This window comes from Mchenga conophoros, linkage group LG8 (genome assembly GCF_057382185.1).
Source record: "Mchenga conophoros isolate Kocher_MC1m ecotype Shallow Benthic linkage group LG8, M_conophoros_male_GT1.1, whole genome shotgun sequence".
Taxonomy (NCBI): domain Eukaryota; kingdom Metazoa; phylum Chordata; class Actinopteri; order Cichliformes; family Cichlidae; genus Mchenga; species Mchenga conophoros.
Genome location: NC_140533.1, coordinates 18073553 through 18090649, shown reverse-complemented (window position 1 = coordinate 18090649; position 17097 = coordinate 18073553). Strand labels below are relative to the sequence as shown.

Genomic DNA, 17097 nt, shown 5'->3' with positions numbered 1-17097 from the left:
TGACTGTGAAGAAATCATGTTTCATGTAAATCAAATAATTCTGTAAGTTTAAAAATTACACGAGGTGTGGCCATAAATGCATAAATAAATTTACAAAAACATCTAAAATGTATTTGAAATTTAAAAACAGTGAGTCTAAGCATGAAACCCTCATGAAAATGGGATTTTAGTGATACCTTTACAGACTGGTCTCAGTCTGTAGCTTAATCTGCTGCATTTAGTCTCTTATATTACAATAAAAATATATCTTAGCATTTGCATTCTTTGTAATTAGTGGTAATATACTCTATTTTTCATACCCCCCAGAAAAAGTCTGGACTTTCTGTTAACTGTCTGTTTAAAATCAGATTAACATTCAATTAACATTGGATCAAGTTTAATTTAACATTACAGTATGTGTTATCTTATAATTATTTTGCTACTTCTATGTAAAATTGATGGTCATAATGAGAAACCAACAGAGACGAGAGAGTAATCACCTGCCCCTGCGTGATAGCAGTGCAGCTCTTTGAAACATTTTGACTTCTGGCATCAAAAAGGGGATTGACCCCTCATTTATCCTTTCAGCATCTCAGTTTACAGCTTTATGGACTCTATAGGAAAGTATTAGTGCCAAACAACAAAAGATGTGCTGCAGAGAAGAACTTACATTTTCCTCTATAAAATACATTATGCTTGTGGTCTAAACCAGTATTATTTTCATTTGCATGCAACCTTGAGGCCTTTGGGAACAATTATGTGATGCTTTCACTGATAGGAACTTGAATATAAGAATCAGCGCCAGTATTTCTGGTTTTCATGTTTCTGAATTTTGGGGTGTACAAAATCCACTGTAGTCCTACAGCAGTTTGCTGGATAATTGCAGAACTCACATTTGTATTCTCATAACAAGGTCAGCAGTTGTCGCCTGGCAGTTTGGCCCAAATATTAATTTAAATAGTGTGACATAAGTCAGGGAATTGTATTTAGTCAAAATGCTACTGTACTTCCATTTGTATCATTAATGCATAATGAAGGGGTGAATCTACATAATAATATTCACCCCTTTGCCGTTCTTAACTTCCCCTTCAGTCACCTTGTCGTGGTACCTTGACTGCTCTCAACGGATTGTTTTTGCCACATTAGGCAGCTGTAGCCTCGTAATTAATGACTCTCCACTGGAAAGCAAATTAGATTCTAGTATTTCCTTAAAAAGGCTAGTTTGGTCAGTATACCCATGATGAAAGGCTTTCTTCTTATGTTTATGTTCATTTTGTATAACCTGTGCAGCACTTTGGTGAATTAAAGTTGTTTAAAATGTGCTATAAAAATAAGCCTTGGCACGACTTGATGTGTTAACAGGCCCAGTCACGTCATCCACTTCTGCACAGCAGCAAATGGAAATCAGCAAAGGGAGCTCACTGGCTGCCACTCCCTCTTCACAAACTTCATCCACGGACTGTTCGTTGCTAGCCTCTCCTCACCTATCCCCCCATGTTTCCCCGGGCTCTCAGTCTTCTGACCTTCCCTCAAACGTTCCACATGTGGAAGGGTGCAGCTCAGCCACCAGTTCAGCACCACAGTCTGAGCCTCAGGGAAGCTCCACAGGAGGCGAGGAGGAAACAGTGAAGGTGGAAGAGGTTAAAGAGTCCAAGAGCAACAAAAAACATCTCCACTGCCCTACATGCAAAGTGACGGTCAATTCTAGCTCCCAGCTGGAGGCTCATTGTAGCGGTAGGTAGTTCATCTCTTTGTTTTTTGCCCTTTCAATCTTTTTATTCTTTATTAATAATATTATTTAACATTCTGTTCTTCCGGTCTGATTGGTACTGATTGAATCAGGCTCTAAGCACAAGCAGATGCTGGACGGTCAGAATACCAGCCAGCCACAACGTAGGGTCAAGATGACATCATCATCCAGACCCACCTGTCGAATTAAGCAGCGAATGGGCAGCAAAGCCAGACCAGCAAGACCAGTTGGTGTAAACAATCAGCCTTTTCACTGTGAACTGTGCCAAGTGTCTGTCAACTCAGAGTCACAGCTGAAACAGGTACGAATGCTTATCCTACTATTTTACTTTGCTAATTTTACTGCTGCATAAACCACCTGTCAATGTCCAAATGCTAAAAATGCAGGATGACTACTCTTTATACTCTACAAGGTAACTCTTTGGGAGTTTGTGTGAGCTGTCTTGACAAAATGACTTTATTCCTTCCTTTCTGTCCTTTTTTTTAGCACATGAACAGCAGGAGACACAAAGAGCGTTTGGCTGGGAAGCCTGTCAAGGCGAAGTTCACCCCCTATAATAAACTACAGCCCAGTGCTGTCTTAGCGGTGAGAATTTCTCTCTCACACAGACACATACAGACACACACACACATTTGTCCACTTTTATTTTTGTCTAAATCACAGATGGCCATCCAAGATCACTTACAGCACAAACAAAACATACACAAACTTGTCAGATGCAAATTAAGTGCTGTCTCTTGCACCTGTCAGCATTTTTTGCAACAATGCTGACATGTGCATTTAACTCTGAGCATCACTGTGTGTAAGTACAGCTTTACAGATGCTTGTTCAGGCTGAACACTTTTTCTTGTCTTTGATTTCAGACTAAACTGGCCCTACAGAAGCAGCTATCCAAGGCCCTGCCACCGGGCTTCCTGACCAGCCCCCTTAATCCAGCTGCCCTGTGCGCCATGGCGTCTGGACCGTTGGCACTACGGCTGCCACCGGGCCCTACAGCCATAATCCAGGGTCCCCTGATCAGCCCCACGCTCTTCAGGCCTGCCCCAGGACCGCTGAGGGCCACACATGCTCCTATTATCTTCTCTCCTTACTAGCAGGGAGCATGATGCTGAAGGACCAACAGCAGAGCTGACCTAACCTAGCCAAAACTGGGAGAAAAGATTAAACTGGTCTTCTGAGAACAAATCACAGCCCCCTCTGAGTGACAAGGACACTACACAGAGAGAGTGGGGACAACATATTATGTCAAGTTTGCCAAGTCATAAGAGCAAAAGGCACAATCCCCTGGTGTGGATTGAGATTTTGGCGCTGACTGACCAGCGTCTCATACTTAAAAATGGAAGGACCATTGCTCAGCTGTCTCCTGTCAGCAAACTGTTGAGTGCATGTTCCCCGGGGTCTGGACCCCTCTGGAAGCCATAAGAATAAGCATCCTCTAGTTTTATTTATAAAATGATAAGAAACTAATACACTAGGGTGTTTAAGTGTTACACAGTGTTTGTTGCCAAAAAAATTCTTTAATTTTGGGAAGTTGTACTCTGGGAGAAGAAGAAAAACACTTTATCTTTGCTTAAGTTTTCATAACTAAATCTGAAACTCCCAGGAAAACTGTTGATTTCCATATGCCAACATATGACAAAAAAAGTGCAGATCTGTAACTTGTCAGGCTGAGACGACGACAATGACGACAACGAACCCTGACAAATGTTACAATTTTACAGCCATCAACAAATACAAAATGCCTTTTTTTTATAATTTATTTGATACTGAAGGTTGTAAGAGTGCTGTGCTTGAAAGCATTTTACATGGAAAGTGTGCACTACTACCGTCCATGTCTTACCATTATACATCAGAGCAAAGGATCAAGGGAATGTTTCTTTAATTGAAACTCTGTTCTGGCCATACTAGAAGAATAAATCTTCATAACACTGACAAATACCAATAGTTTAAAAGTTCTAAACCAGTTAACCACCATCCTTTGAATATACACATAAGTGTTACAAGTGTTTGACACGTCGGTCTTTACTGTGCGACCCTCAATCATAGATTGGCTCCCTAAATTGGAACTCGGTAATCCAAAACTCTGATGACAGGAGCCACTATGATGCATGTTTTTTAGGAGAATTTTAGATGGCTTCATAGACATTAACACTTAAAGTCCCCAGAATTACGGTAGCGGGTATAAGCACTATTTAAACATAAATGGTTTAAAACACACTATAATGTAGTTGTATTTAGATATAAGAGTGTTTTGTTTTAACAATAGTGCAGTGTATTTGTAATAATCAAAAATCAAAATTAGAAATCTTGATAAATACAATCCATTGAACAACACACTCCTTATATCTAGCAACTTATCTAATGTTTTTTTTTATGCTGCCTTAGAAAAGCTAAAGAAGGGGACTTCAAGTATTTCCAGTGAATTAACAAACTGTAGCAGCTTGATGCTGTTTGTGCAATATGAACAGATGGATGGATGTGTGTTATTCATCATATCAAAAGGCTTTATCCACAAGTTTTTAAAGTGTCTTTAACATTATATTATAATTATTATTTATAGAGTGTATTTAAAAGAAAAACAGTGTCCTCTCATTATAGAAATCTCTATCCTACATGGCTGTGCTGAATCACCCTAAACAATATGTATTTTTAAGTGTCACCCAATACAATTAATGACTAGTGTAACTGTGCATCAATTGCAATAATGTAAATTATTATGTGGTAAAAAAAAATGTTGATACTGTATTCTATATGAACTTATAAATAGCCCTGGTTTTTAAACCGTTGTTCTTGTGTTTTCTTTACAGGCAAACAAGTGTCTTTTTCTTCTTTTTATAATTTCATAGTGGATACATGTCATAAAATAACACAGTCGATTGATACAAAACGGGGTTCAGAATTATTGTATTTATAATCAAATAAAATGAATGTGTCATATGACATGAGTCTACGGGTTGTAGAAGAAATTACACATGTGGTGAATTATTGACCACTGAGGATTTGAAATATTTTTACCAGATTAAGTCGCAGCTGATCTGTTCCTTGTGCCTGTATTTTAATAGCTTAGTGCCCTCTAGTGGTGGGCAAAAAAGTATAAAATAGTGTAACCTAAGAGTACACAGATGTTGGTACCTTTTTTTGACATAGATTGGTTTAAAAAAGATTACAAAGAACTGTGGCTATCGGGATTTTTATAATGATGGCATATAATATTTAGAAACGACATCTAATTACTGGTGCAATAAAGTATTTACAGTCATTCTTGTTACCTAGACCTTATAGTCTGGAATAAATGCTATTGTTTGCATATTGAGCACTTTCATAAGCAGATTTATAAGATAGGAAAATCCATATCCACACGTACAGTTGTGGGTTATTTTATCTGGAAAAGTCTGCATGCTCCCGGGTGAACACAAAGAAATAAATTAATAAGTAAAATACAAGTGAAGGTATATAGATGATTTGAAGGTTTAAAGCTAACAGCATCATATTACTGGTTAATTTATTTTTATTTTTATTTTCTTTTTTTACTTTTGGTAACATAAAAAGACTATTTTACTTTTAGTATTGCCAGAAAATAACCTACATTTAGACACATTGATATGTATGAATGTTTTTTCGGCACTTCCTAGGAATATTAACGAGCCCACTCCTGGAAAGTGTGTAGGGATGTGTATATATTGTAAATACAAATAAGAGAATTAACACTGATAACAGCAGGGAAGCAAATAATGAAGTTATGAAACCTAGAATAGGACGTGCCTATATACATCCTTCAAAATAAAAGTCCAAACCACCAATCGCACCGAATTCTCATAAATCTATAACATTTTGTTCATGAAATAAATGGACATCATTACTACTACTACTGCTACAGACACGTATCCCGCTATAAGAACTAATAAAACCTCGTGTTGTACATTTTACTGTTTTCTTTTCTTTTTATGGTGACCTATTTTTTTAATTGACACAAATAGCCATTTCCGGAAATTACGTCAATTCACAGCAGTATTTTCCAGAAAAAATGGCAGCTGTTGACATCGACGTGCCGGTAGAAACAGAGCCACAAATCTGCAACCAGGAGGACCTTGAACGGTAAAAGTATACCTACTCGTCGGGTTTCACTGTGATGCGTGTGTGGAGTGAAAATAACCCGAGTGATATTAGCCGGTTAGCTGACAGAGCTCGGAAACATCAGTTCGGTCACCCCGGAGCCAAGCTAACCGTGCTAGCTTAACGCGACAGCGTTCTTAAATCTTGCTTTTTAGAAATTTCGGGTATTTGCTTTGTTATTGTTTGGGGAATTTACATTAAAAATAAAATTGTGAACTCAAATTAGACAGCCGGGCAGCTCGCCAGATTGTTCGTTAAGAGAACAAAACAAAACCAGGTGAACTGGCGTGCTTTGCCATGGTCAATGTGAGGTATCCGATAATTCACGTGCGCCTAACCCCTTTGGGCGTCATTGAGCTGTATGTCAATATGTGTTTAAGTCTCATCCTTAAAGCATCTTATTTATTGCACACTAGCAGTTCCAGCTTTCATATTCGAGAAACTTCCATAACAGACTGTCAGGTATGATCAGCAAAAGCCTTCATAACCTTAATTTGAAGTGATTACTTGTTTTCAATACTTTCCCGAGAGGTTTCATGCCATTTTACTGTATTCAAACGGTAACGAGACTATGCCGAAGGTTCTGCACCTAAAGGGAATCGAGCATGAGCGCCTCGCACCCTCAGCTCACCCGGGTGAATCGCATCGGAAACGAGTCATCAACGTGCGCTTTGCACGCAAACATGTTTTTTTTTTTTGGTCTCCTTTCGTGCAAGCGGCCTTTGTTGCATTTCCGCTTAAATACACCGTAACGCACCTGCGTGGGATAATAAAAGTACTGTTAGGTGTTATACCTTGTCTGGCTTACGTAACGATGGACTTGAAAGATTAAAATGTAGGATTGAGTGAGACCTGGATTAATCGTACCGTAAATGTAAAATGTGACTTCAGTGTGCGGGAGGAAATTATTTTCAGGATTGTAATAGAAATATTTTTGACCTGTTTTTAAGTTGGGTTTCTTTAACTAAAACTTGTAACGCATTATTGTTATCAAATGGTCACAAGAGGAAGCTCCGTGGACTTTATATCGAACACAGTAAAGCCACCTGATTCCCTTAATGATTTGCGGGCATATTAATGAGCAAAGTCACTCCGCAAAGCCTAATTTTGCTTTAGTAGAATTATCCTAATATTAAAGTTTGATAGGAAGAAAACCGATTGGGCAAGTAATCCTTGGAAAATCATTTATAACTCTTGTGGCTAAAAAAGTTAAACAAAAAAATAACTAACTGTTGCCCATCGTGTCTTTTTCAGAAATCTAAAATTAATTATTTGGAATTTCAAAATCGGGGATCAAAGTAACCAAAATATTTGGAGCAGTGAAAAAGAGTGCTGGAAGGGTGGAGCAGTGACAACAAAATGGTAGTGAGACAGTGATGATGTGTGGTTTGGAGGCGGTGGCACAAACAAAAGAAAGGAGGCAAACTTAAAGCTGGCAAGATTTTCACTGAGAATGATCAGAATGTACAGGAATGAGTACACAGGGACAGTTTAGGTTGAGCGATTTGAAGTTAGACACCAGGTTTATTCACGTAATTTAAAATTTTGAGTTGATTCCATTTTCACTGTTAAACTGCAAAAATCCATAGCTCAATTGAAATGGATCAAATTATTCCATTGTTGTTGTATGCCTCCAAGCTTCTTTTTTTTTTCCTCACAATTGCAAAACTGTGACGTCAAACTCGGAAAGAATTCAAGCTTTTTCTACATTGTGTAGACTCAGAGATAATACAACTTTTATGTTTTCCCTATATACAGACCATTGTCCAAAAATAAATCAAGAAATCCATTTAAAAAGTAGGTTCTATAAATATCTATATGGTCTTATTAGTATCCATCGCTATGTTGGACTGTTGTTCACAGTTAAGGCATGCAGGTTTTCACAGGAAGATAGAAACGCCACAGGTAGAACTTAAACATAACTCTGGTTTGGTGGGATCCTGGCTTTAACACATCACATACTTCTAAAGAATTTTTTATATTTCATGAAGACATTTAATGGCTTTGCATTATTTCTTTTTTAAAATATAATGCTATCCTTTTTCTAAATGAAGAATAGAATACAGATAATTGATTTTATTTTGAATTTACACCAAATAAGAATTCTCATTTGTGTTTGTTCACTTTAAGTGAAACAACAAACTGCAGACACTATCACTTAAAAAAAAAAGACTAAACCCTAACCCCTAACTTAAAAATAATATAGTAACTATAGCAGGCCGTTTGAAAGTAATTATTAGTTTCTGATTCCTCATGAAACCTAGTTCATTCAGGTATGTGTGATTTGTGGTTGATCCACTTGTGAGTCACCTGGACTTGTTTCATCTCAGTTAAAGTGGTTTAATATTGTTTGCTTGAGTTTGTTGCATGTTGGGTTTTTTGTGTCTGCATTCTTAGGTGTGGCTAACAAGTGTCGCAACAGCACCCACATTTACTGTATCGGAAAAGTACTTTTATTGTACCTGGGTACATTTTGGGCTACATAAAAACTGCTACATTAAGTCATACATGAGAATCAGTATTGAGTTCTCCTTTAACACTTGGCACTTATGAAAAGACTGCAGCCGGTGAATTTCATGGCTATGTTTAGTACTTGAGCTATCAGTAGTCAGGACTGTATGTACCCAGATCTGCTGTCCTAGTTCTAGGTGAAGCACAGTCGAGTCCTTGTGGACACTTTGCAGGCTGGAAATTCCCTGAAAAGTGAAAACTGGTACTAGAAGTATCACTGTTTTATAGTCAAGGTCATTCATTCAGTTACAGTCAGGAATTTCAGCCATCAGTGGAAACTACAATAAAAAGGTTTATAGGGGGGTTCGGGGGGACAGTAGTTTGTTTAAACGCTTCCTGTATATCTCCACCTTCAAGGGGGAAATTAAGTGGTTTATTAGTTTTCTGGTTTATTGAGTAGTTTTAATTAATTATGTCTTTTTCTCCACTCTCCAGTCTGGCTGAAAGTTTCAAAGAGCAAGGCAATGCATACTACAGCAAGAAGGATTACTCTCAGGCTTTCAACTATTACACCAAGGCCATTGGTGAGTATACTCGGTGGCTTGATTTTAAGTTGTCACATTGTTGACTCTAAACACCCAACGACGCCCACTCGACATTTCTTCATACTTTGCTGTTGAGAAATGCTGCCAGTGAACAGTCCCAGTAAAGGCCTGCGGTACAGTCATGCACTGATTGTTGGCACATGATTTTAGTTTGGCAGTGGCTGATTCAGCTGCACACCATCCTGTAATCATATAAGTTGGGACAAAAGAAAAACAAAAAATGGGGAAGTCAGAGTTTACCTTCTTATTTTTATTTTCTGATGATGCTGAAACACTCCAGTTGTCAGTGATGGCAAGCCCAGATGTTGGTCTCTGATATGCACCTGTATCATTTTGTTTTTGTCACATAAATGATTCTTTTTTTTCTTTTCTTTTTTTAAATCTGAAGATGCATGCCCCAAAAATGCCAGTTATTATGGGAACAGGGCAGCCACCCTCATGATGCTCTGCCGCTTTCGGGAGGCTCTAGAAGATTCCCAGCAGGCTGTGCGTCTGGATGACTGTTTCATGAAGGTGAGTTTGAACTGCTTGTGACATATCGAACATCACTTGTATTGTCCGCTTCGCACATCATGCAGTGCACGGTAATGATGTTCTGAGAAATGTCCGTTCCATCTCATAGGGGCATCTACGTGAGGGCAAGTGCCACCTGTCTTTGGGAAATGCCATGGCAGCCAATCGCTGCTTTCAGAAGGTTTTGGAACTGGAGCCGAGCAATAGAGAGGCCCAGCAGGAGGTGGGAAGCTTTAATCATTTTATTTAATTACTATATAAAAACAAGCATTGAGTAGGATCACATGCTGAGCTAAATATTTGAGTGAATCCATTGGTTAGTAATTATTGTTGTTTTTATTAATTTTAGAAAAATAATGCAGCAACACTGTTGGAATATCAGCGGATGGCAGATTTTGGCTTTGAAAAGCGGGATTTCAGAAAGGTAATTTATGCACTTTCTCTTGTTTTTTAGCATTCTTGTAAATTATAAATTGAGTTTTGTTTGCCACTGTATGAGTGTGTGGTTGTCACCAAAACATAAATATGCTGGAAAAGGATTTTGTCATATGTCTGTGTGATTAGATAAAATTTTAGCGTTTACATGTTGGACTTTGCTATTACTCATATTTATATGAAAAGTACAATTTTGACATTAAATGATTATGAAAACAAGAAAATGGGCTCTCATCACAAAGCCTGTGCGTGCGTGTGAGTTTGTGTAAATCCTTTCCTTTTCAGCTCTCCCTAAACACTCAAACTCACTCGCTGTTGAGTACAATATGATTCTAACAGAAAGCCTTCAGGCAACAAAATCTTTGTAGAAGAAACAACTGTCACAGTTTCTGAGGTGAACCTGTGGAAGTATTAACAGTTGCCTCTGTCTCTAGATTACTCAGTGTCACATGCAGACTGATATCGGTGGAATGCGACAATTGGCTGGCGACTCCGGCTAGCTACCTTGCTGGTCGCTGAGGCACGCAAGTCTGCTGCCGCCGGGCCCCTCTCTACGTTCCCATCTCCACTGCAGAAATCCCGCGGTGGTGGCAAGCCAGCAGGGACCGGCAGTTGCACTTGCGAGATGTGCTATAGTGCCAAATCTCAGAGTCAGAGCCTAACTCCGACCGGATGAACCTGCGTCCTCCACCACCTCCACATCGCTTTGTTTTTATTCATTTATTAGATTTTTTTCATATAAATTTTAAAGTTAAAGAAAATCCCTCAGTCTTAAAGTTAAATAACTTGTTTCTTCAGGTAATTAAATCAAATATTGAGCAAAAGAAATTGCTGTTTTTTTTGTTTTCTTTTTTATTTGCCATAATGTTAGCTTATTACAAAGACAACAGCCACTGCGCGCTGTGATGGATGGTGACCTATCCAGTGGATGCATGGATTGTTAGTTTTCACAAAGCTCCAAATATTTCAGTTTTTCCAGTTTCTGAATGTAATATGGGGGTATAACTGTGTAGTATTTGGTTGTGGCCCTGATTCAGGTGGTGTACTGCATGGACCGGGCCTTAGCTTTGGCTTCTGCCTGCCACCGCTTCAAAATCCTCAAAGCAGAATGTCTCGCTCTGCTTGGACGCTATCCAGAAGCTCAGTCTGTAGCAAGGTAAGAGCAGCTGTGATGGACAGTCATTATTTTTTATTCCACTTCTTTGTGCCATTCTTTAAAGCCAGCCTTTTCTTTACAGTGACATCCTGCGAATGGATTCTACAAATGCAGACGCGCTGTACGTTCGAGGCCTGTGTCTTTATTATGAGGACTGCATCGATAAAGCGGTGCAGTTCTTTGTCCAGGCTCTGAAAATGGCACCTGACCATGAAAAAGCCCGACTGGCCTGCAGGGTAAGATTGTTGATAATGCCACCTACAACTCAATGTTTGCAAGTTCTTTTTGTATTGAAGTTCCACAGTTGCAAACTAAGAATGCAAGACAAAGTTAGAGAGGCAAGCTGAGATGGTCTGGACTTGTGCAGAGGAGGTATACCGGATAAAGGATGTTGCCAGGCAGGAGGAAAAAGGGAAGACCTCAGTGGAAGCTTGTGATTGTAGTGAAGGGGGACAACCAGATGGTTGATGTGACAGAGTAGGATGCTAGTCATAGGGTGAGATGGAGGCAGATGATCAAAAGAAGATGATTGATTAAATTCAAGGAGCTTTGCTTTAAGGTAAAACACCATATGACCTTTTTCAAGGTCCTTCTAAATGGGTCCCCATATTTCTTTCTATGTGTGTACAAGCACAAATGTTGTTGACACTATAGACACTTCAGGTGATTATTTTGCAGTCATTTGTGACAAGATAAGCAACCTTGGCCGTGTGTTTACACGGCAGAAGAACAAGGGTACAGAGTAAAGTAGTCGGTGCTAAATTTAAAATATAATCCAAAAATCAGCTTTCAAAGGATGAAAAATGATCTGAGATGTTTTTAGACTTCAAGTTTGCACACAATATGTTTTGAAAAAAACATTGAAAATACAAATAGATTAAAGGATTTTTAAGAATGTTAAAACAAAAGGCCTGAAAAGTATCGGTGCCTTCTTTGCTCACCAGAATGCCAAAGCATTAAAAGCTAAGAAGGAGGAAGGAAACCAGGCGTTTAAGAACAACAACTATGAAGCTGCCTATCAGCTTTACACCGAGGCACTCGCAATAGACCCCAACAACATTAAGACCAACGCTAAACTCTACTGCAACAGAGCCACAGCAGGAGCAAAGGTAAAAGCTTGTTTCATTATACCACAGTTTCCTCTCGTTGTTAGCTATAATTTGCTTAATATTAGTAATCGTAGTATTCTGGGTCTTCTGGTTCTTTGTATCCTGTCAGCTCACTGTCATTATCTCTTCATCAACAGCTGAAGAAAGTTGATCAAGCCATTGAAGACTGTACCAGTGCAATCAAACTAGATGACACTTACATCAAGGCATACTTAAGAAGAGCTCAGTGGTATGTTACAGGCATTCTGAGTCAGTTTTCCATGCTTTGTGTGTTTCGTTGTTCAGCATTGTAAAGTTTGTGTCTGACCTTGTGTTACCTGTAGCTACATGGACACAGAGCAATATGAAGAGGCCGTACGGGACTATGAAAAAGTTTATCAGACAGAGAAAACCTCAGGTGAGCTGCTCTCCTTGTTTTCCTAAGCTCTGATTGAATTTAATGTTCAGCTTTTCTCACATGACTTGCATTTCTCTTTCCCTCCAGATCACAAGCAAATGCTGAAGAAGGCACAGATGGAGCTGAAGAAGAGCAAAAGGAAAGATTACTACAAGGTGCTCGGGGTCGGGAAGAATGCTACTGAGGACGAGATCAAGAAAGCGTATCGCAAACGAGCCCTCATGCATCACCCAGGTAGCTGTCCTAGTCTTTCCACACAGTTCACACTAGTACAGCTCACAGTAATCAGGGCTCTGCCTAGAGTATTGGTCAGATTTAAGTGCAGTGTGCACACAGTAGGTCAAGGCCTACCAATGACAAGACAACGCATCACTTTTTCTCTGTGCTTTACACATTACAATAACCAGTGAATTAGGTTAGGATCATGAGCCAGCTGAGCTACAACATCACTTAACAGTTGAGTCTAACTTATCTCGAGGATTTATTATAGACAACCGTTGAAATTGTCTTGCAGACCGTCACAGTTCAGCAACACCAGAGGTGCAAAAGGAGGAGGAAAAGAAATTCAAAGAAGTGGGTGAGGCCTTCACTGTCCTCTCCGACCCGAAGAAGAAGGTCCGCTATGACAACGGGCACGACCTGGAGGATGACGGCTGTTTTGATGGCGGAGGTACATTTATATTCCCTCTGTGCTCTATCGGCTTTTGAAACGGGTGCATCTAAAGAGAAGAGTAACCCAGAAGATATTTTGACCTGTCATAGTGGGAAATAGCAGTGGCTTTGTCATTTATTATAGGGCATTTGTTTGTACTTGGGTAATTAATAAGACCAATAGATCTTTTAGACCTAGTAGGAAACCCAGGAGATCATGATTGTCTGAACGATGGTCGTGTTTACATTTGAAAAAGGGCAAAAACCTTTTTAAGGGTTTTGGGTTTTCTGTAGACTTCATATATGATTATTGCCCAGTTTTACATGAGAAAGTTCCAAGATTTTTTGGGATCTCATTTAAATTAAACACTGAGACATGTCAACACAGAAAAAAAGTACAAAGTACAATTTAATTTCCATAATTTAGTTTCTAGAAACTCATTCCATGTTTCCATGCAGCAAGTCCCCGTGTCCCTGACTTGCTGTCAAACTGTCAAGACCTAATGGGACGCTTTAACAGAACACGGGCAAATTTTCATACATTATTAACCATTTTCTGCAATGTCAGTTAAAATGTCTGCTTGTGTAAGAAGGCCTTTTATAATGTGGCATCCCATGACAGTCCCTACAAAATCAAGTGTCAGTCGCCTTTAGGTGATGGGACTGAGTGATATGGCTAAAAAAAACAAAAACTTTGTATCTCAAAACTAATATCTGTGTGCCTAAGAGAAACTATAATATATACTACAAAATAAAATCGTTAAGTTTATTGTTAAAGTTTTACTACTAATTTTTATCATAAAAACCTTGTTTCTCAACTAAAATGAACAAAATATTTAAATAATTAAAAGAAATGGTGTAAAATATGTGAGAAGATGTGCAGAGACGGTGGAGTGCTGGCGAAGTCCCTTGGCTTTGTTGGCCGTTGTTATTGGAAGTGAATGACATACTCTCCATCGCCAGTTTATAAGAAGCTGCAGCTATCAGCAGTGATTGAGTCGCTGAAATCAGCCGCAAAGCAGCAGTAAAGTAGTAAAGCTGATTGGTCCAACTCACGCAAAAATTTTCAACCTTTTCTCCTCCAGAAAAGGAAATAAGATGCATTTATAGCCAAAATGCAGACAATTACAACATGTACGTGCTAATCCACATAGAAACTATGAATCAGCTTTTACAAACACGGTTATTATATATATCTTCCACCTCAAATAGGTTCCACTGTTTCTAAGTCTCATCTTAGAGCATCACTGTATGTGATTAGAAAGCTGTGATCCAGAAAGCTGGCTGTAAAGTTTCAGAAGATATTAATTGTTTTGAATATTTCTCACAGAATACAACAAAGAGCAACATACCTTGTGAAAAAAGCAGAAGTCCAATTCATACTGTGACGTACACGATTTATCAGCAGGCTGAAATTACTGGCTGATACTGGCTAATTGCTGATCAGCTGGTATCACATATATAACAGCTGAGATGGAAGAAACCCTTTGACAAGGTTAGGAGTGTTGATGTTGCAGTTTGTCCACCAGAGGGCGCTTTGCAACTTCAAAAGAGCAACAACCAGCTGATCAAAGTAGAACTAAACAAGTAAATGTTTGGGAATTTTTTTGCATTGTGTGTCTGAAAAGGAAAAATATTGGCTGATATCTGATTTTTAAATCGACAAATATCTGTACTGTTCTAATACTGGTTTGCCAGTATGAGGCTGTACATTTAAGTCCAGTTATCTGTTACAGATTGGACCTGTACTAAAAAAAAAAATAAATAATAATTTTAAAAAACCCAAAAAAAAAAAACACTTGTAGTTCCTGTTTCTCTTTAAATTATATGTGCAATATATCACATAAATTGTTTTCCTTCCTGTATTTCCATTCTTTTCCCATCTTTGGCTTCCTTTTATCCTCCATGTTAACCTTGCTCTACTTCCTGTTTCTACAGATTTTGATGCAAACAACATCTTCAGGGCTTTCTTTGGTGGCCACAGTGGAGGATTCACTTTCGATTCCAGCCCAGGTACGTTTTCTCTTCACTCCATGGTTTTTATATATACATAGGTTTATTGAACACTAACTGAATATTTGTTTTGTGATTTATTACAGACTCTGGACCTGGAAATTTCTTTTTCCAGTTTGGCTAAAGCAGTGGAGCATACACTGGACAAAGTCAAGTCGGACCCACAGTCACCTCATGATGCTCATACTTATGAGTGTCCTGTTAAAATCTCACTTAAAAAAAATCTTCTTTTGAAATACCGCATACATTCCTAAATTAACTCCCTTGCATTGATGCTCAGCCTTTGAGAAGGATTCAAACATTGATGAAGTCTTTAAAAAGTCTTTTAGATGCAGTTTGCATCAGCTGGGCAGAGCTTGTCTCTATTGCCAAAATTGACATTTATGTTCTATGAAATTTCATGTTGTTAAACTGCCTCAGTCTCTATGAAGGGGATGAACAGTGAGGACATACTGGCCATCATGTCTTGATTATTTTGAGAAGCGTAACGATGCATACGTGTTTAAAGTTCTCCTTGGACTGCACGTCTCTAGTGGAAGAGCTGATGTTCTGTGGAAGTTCAGTGACAAATCTGACCTCAGGACAGCCTGTTAATGACAACGCTGTTCTCTTATGAGTGTGCGTCCAGATTTTACCGGCTCTCTTGCCAAATACAGAATCCAGTTGCAGGGTTTTTATTTCCTCTCCATTCTTCATTGTATATTTGACTCGAATGTAAAACATTATGTGTCCACACATTGTCCTTCAGTCTTCCCTGAGTCTATTTATATTTATTGTACTGTATATCCTAAAGTGTATGCAGCAAAATCCCAGTGATGTTCGTCTTCCTTTGTTTGTAAATGTTTTTGACCCCATCCTTTTCACTCATTTTTCACCTGTCTGAAACGGACCCACATAGGAATACATCCACACTTTGTTTTTGTTTTGTTCTTTTCAAAGCAACTTCACAAACGTTATCCACATGTTGCACTGCCCCATTCAAATTCAAGTGGTGCCTTACTAGAATCAGTGAAGCGTCCTAAATAAATCCACATACTAGTTCAAAAAAAAAAGGCAGATGTTACACTTGTATAGCAATTTTTTGGTTTTATGATAATCTGGAGGAAAATCTTTTCATCTTGGACCTGTGTCATCAGTCACACTTTGCTGTCATTCATCCATTCATCAGTACAACCCTTCCCCTACTTGTTCCACCTGTTTAAAGGGGCACTGATAGCTTCCACTGTTAACTGTTCTGTCACTGATGTGTACATTACGTTTAAAAACTTGCTACGGTATTAACAAGACCTTTTTTTTTTTTTTTTTTTTTTCTTCCTTTTTTTTGGACTTTTCTTTTTTAACTGGTAAAATAAAGGCTTGTCTTTTACTGTAATGAGTTTTGTCTTTGACTTTGTTCCTGATGATTACTTTTAAAAGACAGGATATCATCTTGTCCAGCAGGTATATGTAATCACTTTGATCACTTACAGATTCATATCACACTGCATATGAATAACGATTCACTGCGAAAATGACTTTGTTTACAACTCTGGTTTCACTGAGTGCTGAAGTGAAGCTCTGAAAAAAGGAGTGGTGTTAAGAAAGTTCCTCTTTCTTTTATAAGTTTCACAGGGACTTCTTTTTATAACGATCTATAAAAATTGGAGACATTCAAGCTTGTTGAAAGCTCCTCGGCACATTTTAAATCAAATAACCAGCTATAGAATGACTCGAATAAAACCCCCTTTTGGGTTTTTCTTTGTAAACTTTAACCAACGTGCTTTTCACCTTTGTTATTGATTTCAGACTTCCCTGGTAACTCCAAAGGAAGTAATTTTTAAAATCAATATTTATAAATATTGGCAAATTCTGATTTTTTTTACTATAACTATTTGTAGTGCAGGACCTAAAATAAGAGTTGTTTAAAGAGAAGCGGGGAGGGGGCG

General features: G+C 38.5%; 2 protein-coding genes across 3 annotated transcripts in view; both read left to right on the top strand.

The window, feature by feature from the left end:
• The window catches only part of LOC146568566 (zinc finger protein 385B-like), an 84869-nt gene extending 80359 nt beyond the window's left edge, over positions 1 to 4510 (top strand). For both annotated transcript variants that reach the window (XM_085284667.1, XM_085284668.1), the window contains 4 exons: positions 1342 to 1713; positions 1822 to 2030; positions 2216 to 2314; positions 2593 to 4510. In XM_085284667.1, coding sequence (XP_085140793.1) covers positions 1342 to 1713; positions 1822 to 2030; positions 2216 to 2314; positions 2593 to 2823 — 911 coding nt within the window. In that variant the 3' untranslated portion in view covers positions 2824 to 4510. The remainder of the gene's footprint in view (positions 1 to 1341; positions 1714 to 1821; positions 2031 to 2215; positions 2315 to 2592) is intronic.
• Positions 4511 to 5692: 1182 nt separating this feature from the next.
• Positions 5693 to 16544, top strand: LOC146568565 (dnaJ homolog subfamily C member 7-like). Its single transcript, XM_085284666.1, has 14 exons — positions 5693 to 5824; positions 8789 to 8877; positions 9287 to 9411; positions 9521 to 9634; positions 9761 to 9835; positions 10884 to 11002; positions 11085 to 11238; positions 11947 to 12111; positions 12249 to 12340; positions 12435 to 12508; positions 12596 to 12742; positions 13023 to 13178; positions 15098 to 15172; positions 15259 to 16544. Exons 1-14 carry the CDS (start codon positions 5754 to 5756, stop codon positions 15294 to 15296), a joined length of 1494 nt encoding a protein of 497 aa, XP_085140792.1. The 5' UTR covers positions 5693 to 5753; the 3' UTR covers positions 15297 to 16544.
• The last annotated feature ends 553 nt before the right edge of the window (positions 16545 to 17097 follow it).